At 42.1% G+C, this 13,805-nt stretch overlaps 1 protein-coding gene across 1 annotated transcript in view; it reads left to right on the forward strand.

Moving 5' to 3' along the window:
* The window catches only part of plpp4 (phospholipid phosphatase 4), a 68,613-nt gene that overhangs the window by 32,650 nt on the left and 22,158 nt on the right, over window positions 1-13,805 (forward strand). Inside the window, exons 3-5 of the mRNA XM_074675783.1 lie at window positions 4,544-4,634; window positions 13,235-13,298; window positions 13,390-13,514. Coding sequence (XP_074531884.1) covers window positions 4,544-4,634; window positions 13,235-13,298; window positions 13,390-13,514 — 280 coding nt within the window. The remainder of the gene's footprint in view (window positions 1-4,543; window positions 4,635-13,234; window positions 13,299-13,389; window positions 13,515-13,805) is intronic.

Genomic DNA, 13,805 nt, shown 5'->3' on the forward strand with positions numbered 1-13,805 from the left:
GAAATGCGAATCATTCATATACACATTTAAAAACATGGACAGCTCACAGAAAGCCTGGATTACAGATATTTGACAGATGATTCAGAAACTTTAGGCTAAATTAAGTTACAATTAAAACCAGACAAGCTTTCTTTCCTTCTCATCTCAGACGTCACAAACTGTCAAACAGCCAACAAACAAACTCAAACTTTGAGCTCCATCCTCCATCCATTCGTTCAACAGATTAAAATGTGCCTCCATAATCTGAGATATCTCTGCTCTTATTTCTACACAGCTCAGTGTATCTTTAGTTTCTCCTCTTCACTCCGTCCTGAACCCGAGTATTTATAGACTGACCCACTTCTTAGATCTGCTGGTTTGGCGTCAGATGTTTGCAGACAACAGAGTCAGAACACAGAGTTTACTAATTGGAGCTGTATAAAAGGATGGTAATTTAGACCCACAGGGGGCGCTAACAGAGCAATACAGGTCAGGAGAGTGAGTCACTAAAAATACATTCTAAAGAGATCTAAAGCATCCCATGAAGTGTACTTCTGACAGGTGGCAGGCTGGGCTGAATAGATGGGTCTTGAGGTAGGATTTGAAATACTGAATACTTTCTACTCTATCTAGAATCAGTGTCATACATTAAAAAGTGGATTAGTACTTCATTTAGTATCATTCTGGGCCAACATCCAAACTTTCAGACTGATATGAGCCTGAATTGATAGGCAACTAGACTCAGGAAAGCTGACCGTGTGTCTATCAAATCCTGTTTGACACAGGACAGGTGTAACTTACCTGAGGTAACCTGAAGTAAAGGACACTAGGGAAAACTTCTGTCTTCTCCCATCTTCTCCCATCTTCTCCCGTCTTTTTCTCTTGTTTTTTGTATTTCATATGCTGCTGTTTATGATTTATTTTGTAGCTTCCTGTCTGTTTTTGTGTACCTCACAGTGGGCTGCGTGTTTCTCTGAAAGCTTCTGCATTAATAAGTTGTTTTATTCACTGTCTCAGGCTGATATTGTGCGGCTGGATTCCTCTGTCTCGGAGCTAACTTTCCTTTTAGCCGCTCACTCTTGGATCAAACCATCAGAGCGGTTTTACAGGCTGTGTCTGCCCATTCCCTTTTTAACCAACATCTGCTCACATTGACAGACTGACAGACCTCCTCCTCTAACGTCACTCACTTGTCCTGAACAGACTGCACGCAGAGTCTGAGCCAAGCCGTGACTGTCAAACATGTCGGGTTTAACGGCGCCAGAAACTTTAGTCAGACTGAAACTTTTCCTCCTGAATGAATTAAAGATCAAACTGTGAGCTGGGAGTGAGTTCAGCTCTGTTTAATGATATTTAAAGTCTCTGTGTCAGACACTTTAACCACACATTAACTCACTGCAGAGCAGGAATAGAAACACTGAGCTTTAAATTACTCATCAACACAGCACTCATTGGGCTTTTGTTGAAAGCACTTCAGAGAGCATTAGTCATACCAACACACACACACACACACACACACACACACACACACACACACACACACACACACACACACACACACACACACACGCACACGAGCAAACACCAACAAACAAACTCCCACTGACACATCCTGAATTCTCTATTAATCTTCTTATGGATGTTATAAATTCAGTTATGTGACCATTAGAGAACAAACAGGAACTCTGCAGAGGTGGCGAGTGTGAGCTATGCAGGCCTTCTGGTGTTGAAAGGACACACTGTATGCAGACAACCCTATGATCTACAAATCACCACACAGAGGATGGCTTCAATATGGACCTGAACTTAGCACAAATGTCTTACAGAACAGATTTCAGAAAGACAAAAAACACAGAAAACACTTAACAATAAGGGTACCTTAACTAATAGGGCTGGGACGATATAATACTCATGCGATTCGATTCTTTTACAGTGTTTGGGGTGCCAATTCAATTTACATTGCCATTCTTTGATATTTACGATGTTTGCGATTTTCAGTTTGCTTCTCTAACACCAGACCATGTAAAAAAAAAGTTAAATGACAATGATAATGTCTACAGACTATACCAGGAGCCATATTTTCCCATAAAATGCACATCATGGAGTCAGAGAGAAACATTTGACCCCCTGCTAGAGAAAAGTGGTAACTTTTTTCTAGTCAAATTTATAAATCAAAAACTGGAATGAAGAATTTGTATTTGGGAAAAAAAAAAGAAAAAAAAAGACTTTTTGGCAAAGAATCCCGATTTTAATATTGTCAAATAAAAATCCCCAAATTTGGACCTTCTATTTTTTCTCCTACCCCTATTAACTATCATTAGTTAATGCATTATTTAGCATTATATTTAAGTTTATTTACCATTAAAATGTGTTACCTAACATTAACACATTAGTCAAGCATTAATAAGAAGTTAATTAATATCTACTGTTCAGAGTTAACTAATACATTATCAAGGGTTTATTAAAGTTATATTTTGTATTAAATTATCCTTTACCTCATAAACTTGCATTTTGGCACCCCTTTTAATGAGATGATTCATCTCAAGGGGCTTTCCCATCAAGTAATAAATTGCAAAGTCTTGAGTCAAACTGCCAGTTACACAGCAATCAAACAAACCCCCTCAAACTTAAAGTCCCTGAGAGCAAGAGGAAAACCCCAAAATGCACTACTAAATATCAAACATTTATAAATGTATTGTAACATTTACAAAAAAAAAAAAAAAAATTCAACATGTCCCTGCTCCCTTTCAAAGATGAGTGTGTTAGCAGATAATTAAGTCTGATTTTGTGTATTTATGTAGTAATTTTCCTCAATTTAAAAAAAAGGAAAAAAAAAACATGTTTAAATCAAGAATGAACTAATCTCAGTGGTGTGCACAAAGAGGTAGGCAGGGGGGGTTGTAAACCCTGATTGGAGCCAAAAAATGTGTGCTATATGTGGCCCCAACGTGCCGAGGTAAGGTATTTATTAGTACCATTTCCTAGCAATACCGTTTGAAACATGAAATCAAGCAATCTATAGTAGCTGGGTATATGTAGCACCATCGGCAGCCTGGTGCTCTGACGTATCTGTAGGCTAACATGACTACAAGTAAACAACTCTTTTCATGCTAAGGATGAAAATGCTTTACAGTACAGTTAAAAACAATCAAAGAGTACAAATTGATCGGTGGAGGAGGAAGCACCATTAGAGGAGCTGTCTGCACCAGGAGCAGAGAGCTGGCCACAGGGCCCAGAGGAATGGTGTAGTAGACACCGCCCTCCACCAGAGACCAATATGACAGGCCCCTGCAACCACAGCTGACCACCACTACCGGTGCAAAGGGGTCCCCAGGGGAAACGCTGATAAAAGTCTGATATAAGTCTGATATAATGACCAATAAGAAAGAGGAAAGCTGACTCCACAGTGTCTCCATCTGTGGAGACTGTGACACTGAGAGAACAGTCTCTGCATGTCAAAGCTCTACAAACGCTTCATTTATCTTCCACTGAGGTCTGGTCTTTGTGCAGGTTTTGCTCCTCTGACTTTCTTTGTTAAAAATGTTGATGGTTAATATGAATGTCAGCATTGAGGGGATTGAGCCGCTGGCAGGTCGCTGAATAATGAAGGAGGAGAAAGACTCCAGGGTTCCTCTTGACCACACACTCTGAGATGAAACATCCAGACGTCAGACTCACTTAGCATCACATCTCTGACAGCCGCCCTGTAGGTGGACATGACGGTCCACTGTCCCTGCTCCCAGCCCCCCTGGAGAGCTGTCTCAACCTCCAACATGACGGGGACGTGAGAGGGTCTAAATATAGATGGATGTGTTTGATTTTCTCAGCGTTAGCTCATAATCTCACTGTTCTAATGATGGTAACTCTTCTGACTTAAAGGGCACAGATTCCCAGCATGCACAGTCCCAGCATGAAGCCACTGTGCTGCAGCTTCAGTCCCATGGGAAGAGAAACCTGTGAGGATGTTTTTCTGAAGAAGAAGCTCAGAGCTGTGATGTTTCTCTGGGCACGAAGCTGTAGGATGCACATACAACCTTACCTGAGAGTGTGTAAGCTATAGTTGTGGCTGATTTACATTTGATGCAGCATACAGATTTCTGAATGAAAGCCTGGTCTGATAGCCTGGTCTGGTCTGGTCTGAGTCCAGCTGCTGCAGAGTGAAGGATGAGTTTACGATCTACAGAGCTGCAGAGATGAACTCGGAGGGGTTGGATGTGTGTTGAAACTCTGCCCTTGTTTTAACTGCTCCTGTTTCAAAGACAATAGATGTAATTTGGCTAAGAAAAGAGGCTGAATAATGACCCGAGTGCTGAGGAGGCTGAATCCCTGATCAAACAGGAGCCAGAAACCTCCTCTGAGCAGGAGAAGACCTTAATGAACAGAGGAGCCTTGTTTGGCTTCAGTTTGCCTCGTTAAAATTAACTCTGAATAACAAATCTCTCCACGTTGCTCCCTGAGGTTGAAGTCATGTCACTGTTAACCTAAAAACAGACCCAGAAGAGCGCCGCCGAGACTGTAACGACACCAAAACCAGAACCTTAACTAAATCTTTATCTCCTCCCAGGCTATCTCCTTCCTCACCCCGCTGGCTGTGATCTTTGTGGTGAAGATAATTCAGAGGACGGACCGCACGGAGATCAAAGAGGCGTGTTTAGGTACGTATAGATGATTACCTATAACGATTAATTCAGTTGAGCCAATGTGAACTCTGTTAGAAATGAAAAAACTCTCATTTCATTTCCTGAGACAGATAAAAACAGCAGCTTCACTTCTTGTCACCTGATCTCAGCGTCAGGTACATTGTTGAGTTTCCTGCATAACAAGAGAGGGTTAGAGTGAGTGATAGATAGTAACTCTTCAACAGTTTAGGCTAGCAAGAAAATCCAAACCCTTCCTTGAAGAATGAAGGATGATACTTGGTAAATAGGCTGTATGGCATCGGCAGAGAGGATTTGGCATATTTTTTTTAGACTACAAACTCAACTCTGCTGCTCATCCCATAGATGCATGTTTCTTACTAATGTGAATGGGAAAAGATTTATGTGGAAGAAGCAAATAAATCTACCAAACAAATATTTCCTGAGCCAATCAAAGGTCCCTGATGATTAAAATGTCCCAAAAGTCAAAGTTGGTTTTAAGATGATTTGAGATGAAAACAAGTTTTAGATTCTTTTATATATATTATTTTTTATGTTGTGAATGTCTTTCTTTTTTTACCTCTATTGATCTGTTTCTGTCTTTATTGAATGGTGTTCATTATGGATTGCAAGGAAAGCTTCTCATTGTGCAGAGAAACACGTTTCCTCACTGTTCACAAAACAAAAAATGTGTTAAATCTGTAATTTTACGGTCTCTCTCTCAAACTCAAAGGTGAAAGTCTCTTCCTCTGCAGTCTGAAGTTAATCTGTTGGGGGTTTCTGTAACTCTGAGGAAGCTTCTTCCTCCTGTTGTACCTGCAGCAGGTAATTGGTCTCTCTGAGGGTCTTAGTCAACAGCACAGGACCTGGGGTCTCATTTATAACCGTTATGGGCTCACAAACACCGTCTTTTGGAGGAACACAGAACTTTCTGCACGTACACAGGAAAATCTGAGAATCAGCGAGTCTGACCCAAACCTGCAAACTTTTCAGAGAGGTTTATGAAGTCAGGGTGGGCTGGTTCAATACCTCCATTATGTCCTCCAAACCAGGGATTCTCAACGTGTGGGTCGTGGGCCTTCGTCTGGGCAGAAAAAAGGTCTGAGAAAAACCTTATGTGCTTTTATTCTGAAGGGAAACTTTCACGCCATGCAAAGCTTGTTATCATGTGCTAATTGAGACACCGACAACGTGATCTGGATTTTAAATTTAGGACAAAAAGGAAAGGAAATAAAAACCTCTGTGTGTTTTGGGGTGCAAGGTTTCAGAACGTGACAGCATGAAGCCCTTGGTTTCTTGATTTGGGTTGCAGCTCGTCATTTAGTAATGATGGTGAGTCTCAAATCCAGACCACTTGAGAACCACTGCTCTCAGAAACCTTCATTTATCTGTGAGAAGCTTCATTTCACTCTTTTTTCTTCCTTTTCATCGTCCTCATGCCGTACAGATGTAAGGAATCACAACAGGTCGATCTGTGTGAATTTATAGACGTGATGAGCCCTTTATTAATCCGTGTGACGATGGGTGGTGGGCTTACAGAGGGCAGGGAAAGATGCTGGGGCATTTTTTCAGGCAGAGTGATTCATAAAGAAATTCCAGTTCTCTCAGCTCAGTATCCTTATACTTGTTGATACATTTTTGCCATCTGTTTTTTTATGTGATGTGTAAATGTGTTTATAGTTGTTTATCTGGATCCTCTTTGGCTTTCACAAAGTCTTGGCTTTGGTTTACGTAACACACAAAAATTAGAACGACCAAAGAATGATGGTGATAATGATGATATTTTAAAAGAAGTTATCCTGTTAAGTTTAGTTTAATTTCAGTAACTTCAGCTGTTAAGCAGTTGTGTTCAGTCTGGTTTCTGATCACAGGGCCACACCATCAGTCGACTTTCTTTCTCCAAAAGAAGTTTGGTTTTGTTTTCATCAGCTGTTTCTTTACCCCATCACTGACTTTCTGTTCTTTCTTTCTTTTCTTTTTTTTTGGCCCATCTTCACGTATTTGAGGAGCCTGTAGAGAGTCTGACTTCCTATAGACATCTTTCAAAACACACAGAGCCCTTGTTCTTCTTTGGGTTTCATTTTAAAAGTCCTGTGAGGACTCCTTTGAAAAGTTGTCTTGAACAAAACAAAGAAGATCTGCTCTCAAAAACAAATGTGTGCCTATAAAATAGTCTTGTCTTAATGTCAGGGCATTAAGATGTCCATGGGCAACAGAGAGTTTATGAGAAAAAAAAAAGGATTTTGATGGTTTATACCATAGACTGTTTATGGAGTGGACAGCATGGCTCTGCCTTTATCATTATATGGTTTTGAAGCCAAAATACTCCTGTTACAGGTGGCACTATTGTGCAGCCAGAGTCTGCACAGTAGAGACTCTGAGGGACCTCTGTTGGAAACACAAGCCACAGTACAGTTAACTTTCATGCTAGAAAAGGCAGCTACAGTAACAAGGGAGCACAAAAGAGCAATGTAAGTTATCCACACAGCAGATACGTGTTCAGTTTAAAATCAGGGCTTAGGTTTCTGGAAGTTAAGCTGATGGTGCTGCTCTCTGAACACTGGGGCCCTTGTTGCTGCTTTTTAAAAAATGGTACAAAGGACATTACTTTTTTGTTTTTTCTTATTTTAGATTTTGTGGTGAACTGCCCCTTTTAAGAGAGAGAAAAATGATTTTCAGAACTACAGAAGCAGCCAAAAAGCCACTGTTCAGCCTGAAGCAAATTAAATTTAGGGTGAAAAGTATATAATGCCCTCCTCTTATTTGTTTCTGCTGCCAGGTCTGCTTAAACTGGTGTTAGAGTCCGTTCAGTCCCAAAAAAGTAACTCTGACTTACAGACGCTCTTTGTTTGTGCTTCTGTTTGAGGTTTCTTGTTTCTTAGAGAACGTATCAACAGCTGCTGGTTCCTGCTCTCCTCTGGGTCTCAGACCCGCTGAGGTTCCTGCTGATCACAGAGCATTAAGAAAGTTTAACACAGATCCAATTAAAGAGACACACCGCCATGAATCAGTGTGTGTGTGTGTGTGTGTGTGTGTGTGTGTGTGTGTGTGTGTGTGTGTGTGTGTGTGTGTGTGTGTGTGTGTGTGTGTGTGTGTGTGTGTGTGTGTGTGTGTGTGTGTGACTAGGTGCATCAGTGTTCCGATTACAGAGCTGTGCTGATGTAAACAGGCCCATTGCAGCTCACAGAGACGTTCCTCTACAGAAAACAGCATCCAGAGGAGCAGAGAGGAGCAGGGAACCAATTATTGTGACACTTTTTTGCGTGTTCACAGTTTGAGCTGTGCTTTGAACTAAACGCACCCCCTCACCTAATGAGACACAGAGATCTGCAAAGCAAATTTTCAGCTGGCTCTGCAGTTAGGACGTAGATTACTTCAGCTCCCTGTGAACTGATTTCATCCTCCTCCTGAGCTCCAATCACAGAAAACTAATCTGTCTGAATATATCGCCCATTTATTCACTCAACAGGTTCATACAGATCTCAGGATTCTGGCTTTTTGTGAGGAAATGAAGTTCAAGTGTTAAAGCGATGATAGCTCAGGATGAAGGATTATTGGAGCGGTTTCCTCGGCTGGGTGTGCAGACTAAAGTCAGCTTTATTTGACTGGAGAGAAACTTTTTCACTCCTCATCCAAGGATATCTACAGGCAGCTTACAGCAGCCTGAAGCATTTTTTATTTATTGTACTTTTTCTGCCACCGCTCCCCTCTCTGTCACATCATCTCTGAATCTGTCTTAGTGTGTAAAGAAGATAATATTCCCTTTACAGAGCCGCTTGATAACTCCTCATCATCCTCAGGCTCTAAGAGTTTAATGTGAGATTATCTCTCACTCAGTGCAGCTCTTTCTTTACTCCTTTAATAAGTTTCAGCTCATACACTTCAGTTTCTGGATGATTCTGTGGGGACGATGTTCTGTTTTGATCTCTATCATTAAGGATGTGATTCATTATGTGAAGATGAGATCTGATCGTCAGTGGAGATGTTGTTGTTGTGGGTGAGCAAAGGGAGTCATTTTACACTCAGTGAGACAATCAGAGAGTTTCAATAAGAAGAGTTAGTGTGCTTCCTGAACATTTGGTATGATGACTCAAACATTTAACTGTCCAACGTAGCTTAGAGGCGTCATCTTTGGATATCCAAAGAGTACGCAATAAACAAGGGCTGTCAAAGGATTATCTGTCATCATTAGATTAAAAAGTTAGATCACTGATTGTGACTCACCACACTTTTTAGGCATTAGAAAATGTCATAACAATGCATGTTGAAAGTTTCTAAGTTATGTGAAAAAGACATGAAAGCATTGTGCATAATGGTTTTGTGATGCAGCTGCACCTGCATGCTTAGCTCTGAGGGGTTGGCTCCAGCTTCAGAGGTAGCCTACTCCTGTTTAGCAGCTAACTCTTAGGTTGAAGTCCGTTCTAAAAGCCCCTAACAGCTCTGAATGGAGAAACAGCGGGCTGACTGTTCCCCGTCTGAAGCATGAAGACAACAGCGATGGGGTCGTGTTTGAGCTTCAAAAGGAACATATTGATAAAGGACTTTGAGCGGGTTGCATCCTTCTCAAAGAGCTTTAGATCATTATTGAATTCTTATCTGATGAGCAGATTATTAAACGTTTGGAGAGGTATATGAAACTAAACTAGGATGCATTCCTAAGGACTTCAGTGTTTGAACAGCTTTTGTAAACTGGATATCCACTGACACGTTCAGTGTAAGTTCTCCAGTTTAGCAGGTCCCTCTTTAATCTGGAACACAGGGAGCTGACAAAGTCACACTATCAGGCTCAGGGGAGACTATTGTTTAAGAGATATTAAACCAAGTCTATAACAGCTGAGGGTCACCTTATTGTGGCTGGAATTAGGGAGGGGAAATACAAACACTGTGGCTGCTCCACCAATCAGAGACCTTCAGCTTGCAGGCCCTGCATCCCAAAGTCCTGAACCACTAAAAACGAGTCTTTTATAATAAGTTTAAGTGTGCTCTGTGCATTTTTCCACATTTGTTGGCAGATAAGACAACTCAAAATTTAATTTCACTCTGTACTTCTATCTCCATCCATTCAATGTTTACTCTTGTGTACCGCCAATGTGGCCGTACATACCCAAATCCTGACATCAGTGCAAACAAGCTATTGTCCATCAAAGATGAGTGAGGTAGATTTGGAAAATGCAATGGGACCTTTAGCAGTGGATCCTGATTTTCCCCAAAAATGTGCACTTCTGCAGTCTCAGGGTGCAATCACTGGTGCACAGAGATTTGGACAGTTCTGGTGACGGAGGGCTCATTCCTCATCAGTCCCTCCAGGATCTCACTGATTTGTCTGAAATTGTTGCTGCTCAGATCGGCTGATGCCACAGCATTTTATTTCAAAAAGTTTCAGTTACAATGCCTGAAGGTTCTTTTGTTATATATTTTACATCCAAAGAGAGAAACTCTCCATGAAAGCTATCTGTTGGCTCAGCAAGTCAAAATCACTGGTTTAGAAGGATGAATAAAATGTGTTCAATTAAAGCACTCAAGCAAATTTAAATGCCCATGTTATAGTCAGTTGTGATCCAAAGAGACAAATATAAAAGACCTGAGCAGGTAGAGGACTGCAGTGTCAGCAGGTGAGTGTTAGAAAAAGGACAGTTACTTCTGTTTTTTATTTGTTTTTCACAGATAGAAGGTCGGCTCAGCCAAAGCTGGAGTGCAAAGAGCATGAATATAAATCCTGCTGCAGCAGTAAACAGAACCCAAAATATGCAGCCTGCTTTATGAGTTAGATTACTTTAGCTGCTGCAGAAAGTCCCTCACTCACTGCCAAAAAAACTGTGTCACTGCAAAATAAAACACATAAATCAACACCCCAATGGCCGCTGAGAGGCTTCAGGTTAAATAGAAGATGATGATGTTGCAAACATATCCAGAAGTCTGAAATGTGGAAGTACACTCACCGGCCACTTTATTAGGTACACCTTGCTAGTACCAGGTTGGACCCCCTTTTGCCTTCAGAACTGCCTTAATCCTTCCTGGCATAGATTCAACAAGGTACTGGAAACATTCCTCAGAAAGTTGGATCCATATTGACATGATAGCATCACACAGCTGCTGCAGATTTGTCGGCTGAACATCCATGATGAGAATCTCCTGTTCCACCACATCCCAAAAGGAGCTCTATTGGATTGAGATCTTGTGACTGTGGAGGTCATTTGAGTGCGGTGAACTCATTGTTATGGTTAAGAAACCAGTCTGAGATGATTCTAGCTCTATGATATAGAGCGTTATCCTGCTGGTAGCAGCCATCAGAAGATGGAAATATTGTGGTCGTAAAGGGATGGACATGGTCAGCAACAATACTCAGGTAGGCTGTGGACTTTAAACCATGCTCAGTTGGTACTAAGGGGCCCAAAGTGTGCCAAGAAAATATCCCTCACACCGTTACACCAACAGCAGCAGCCTGAACCTTTGACACAAGGCAGGATGGATCCATGCTTTCATGTTGTTGAGGCCAAATTCTGACCCTACCATCCAAATGTGGCAGCAGAAATTGAGACTCATCAGACAAGGCAACTTTTTTTCCAAACTTCTCTTGTCCAGTTTTGGTGAGCTCATGTGAATTGTAGCCTCAGTTTTCTGTTCTTAGCTGACAGGAGTGGCACCCGGTGTGGTCTTCTGCTGCTGTAGCCCATCTGCCTCAAGGTTGGACGTGTTGTGCATTCAGAGATGCTCTTCTGCAGACCTCGGTTGTAAGCAGCGGTCATTTGACTGTTGCCTTTCTATCAGCCCGAACCAGTCTGACCATTCTACTCTGACCTCTGGCATCAACAATACATTTTCAACCACAAAGCTGCCACTCACTGGATATTGTCTCTTTTTGGGACCATTCTTTGTAAACTCTAGAGGTGGTTGTGCGTGAAAATCCCAGTAGATCAGCAGTTTCTGAAATTCTTAGACCAGCCCGTCTGGCACCAACAGCCATGCCACGTTCAAAGTCACTGAAATCACCTTTCTTCCCCATTCTGCTACTCAGTGACCATGTCTACATGCCTAAATGCAATGAGTTGCTGCCATATGATTGGCTGATTAGAAATTTGCGTTAGCGGGAAGTTGGACAGGTGTGCCTAATAAAGTGGCTGGTGAGTTTACTTCACTCTTAATATTCATTTTCTGTTGGGTTAATGACTTCACCTTCTAAAATTTATCACTTATATCCTAAACATCTGCTACTCAGATTGCTTTAGTATGGAGCTTTCAAATGATTTGCTTTTGATCATAATTTAATTCAGAATCTCTTCTGTTTACCACGATTAATTTCATTTTTAAAGCATGTTTAAACTCCTTTATTTGACATTTCAAACATGTTTAAGTTCATATTTGAACATCAGCTCTATTAGTGCGTTTATTAAAATGGTTGTGATGAAATCTTAATTGTGATGTTGAATTTTAACTTTAGCCGCGTTTCCACCAAGCAGTCCGGGTCGGTTCGTCTCGGTACGGTGCGCTTTTAGCGGCGTTTCCACAGACTCATCCCGGGACGGATCCCTAAAAACCGAGACGAGCCGTCCCCCTTTTTTGGGACCCTTTCGTATGGGTGCCAGACTGAACCGATCCGCTCTCGGGAGGTGGAGCAACACACTGCAGACGGTTGAATGGTCAAAAGAATCGTCACTTACCCCGACAGCGGCTGCATTTCTCCTTGCGGCTCACAGACTTCTCTGAAACGAAGCTTGATTGCACTTTGTAACAGAGAGTTACATGAAAATCACAGAGAGGACGAAATGCTGCATTTCTTCCATCTGTGCTCTTTGTTTACTGTGTCGCGTTTTCTTCTTTGTTGGATTTAATCGCGGGGTAAGCTGCTACGGCGTCGCGCTATTGTTTACTAGCTGTGGCTTCCGGCATGCGGCTTACACGCCGCCCACCACGAGAGGGCACAGTTTGCTGTGGAAACGCAAATGGGATGAGACTTTACTGTCCCAAACCTTACTGAACCGACCCGTACTGCTTGGTGGAAACGCAGCTTTTCAGCCTGTTTGGTCCTCTCACCCTGCGTCTAAATATGAACTCAACCTGGTTCAGACTCAGAGGTTCATCCTTAAACTCGGCATCAGATATCTCTTGAGAGAAGCACAAATTCATTGTGTTGTTAACATGTCCATCTGCAGACCTGCACCATGAACAGCTGGTTTTAAACCACCAAACATAATCCAGAGATGATAAAGGAGGTTTCCACAGCACGACAGAAACTTTACGATAATGCTCCTTTGGTGCCAGATCAAATAAATCTGTGCTGGAGAGTGTGGCGTATGTGAGTGGACTGTAAAGCGTTTGGTGTAAATATGTGCAAACAGAAGTGTTCATAATGAGACTACGCTGTCTGTAAACTCGTCTGGATTCTGTGTCTGCTCATAAATCCTGGAAACCATCTGTCAGGCTGCACAAATACTCCTGTGGAGCTGAGCGTCTGTTTTATTCCTTCATTATGTCGGAGGAGAGGGTGGCCTGCCAGAGCCTGGGTGTAGTATTCATGTTTCCATACGGAGTCATCCTTTCATGAGTCAGATTTACGTTACAATCACTTAAACCTTCTGCTTGCAAGACATGTCTCTGACTGTGTGGGTCTGTCTCCTCAGCTGTGTCCCTGGCTCTCGCCCTGAATGGAGTCTTTACAAACACCATCAAGCTCATCGTTGGCAGGTAAGACCAAAACAAGACTCTTCATGTGCTCCGGTTGGCTGTCAGAGTCTCACATTTTAACTGGCTAACAGCTGACTCTGCTTGGTTTCAGACCCAGGCCGGATTATTTCCAGCGTTGTTTCCCAGACGGACAGGTCAACGCCAAGATGCTGTGCACCGGAGAGCCGGATGTGGTCTCAGAGGGGCGCAAGAGTTTCCCCAGCAGCCACTCATCCTGTGAGTGTCACCGGTCTGATCTGATAAACACAAGCTCTGATAAAGCTGGAATTCCATCCAACAAGCAGGGAAATCTTTAATAGAGGAAATTATTTCTCATTAGGCGGAAGAAAAAAATGAAGTTTCCTGAGTGTCCACTAGAGTCCGTCTCCAGAGAAGGAGGACTCTAGTGGCCTCTTTGCCTGCTAGTATCTCTTTTAAAGCCTTCAAAGCACACAGGAACTCAGGGTTGTGTAAACTAACATTTCGGAGTGTTCCTCCAAAGATCAAAGAACAGAACAGGGCGTTTCT

The sequence above is a fragment of the Halichoeres trimaculatus genome, unplaced genomic scaffold (assembly GCF_033239565.1).
Source record: "Halichoeres trimaculatus isolate MK-OKI-2021-1 unplaced genomic scaffold, fHalTri1.1 fHalTri1_scaffold_8, whole genome shotgun sequence".
In the NCBI taxonomy this organism is placed as follows: domain Eukaryota; kingdom Metazoa; phylum Chordata; class Actinopteri; order Labriformes; family Labridae; genus Halichoeres; species Halichoeres trimaculatus.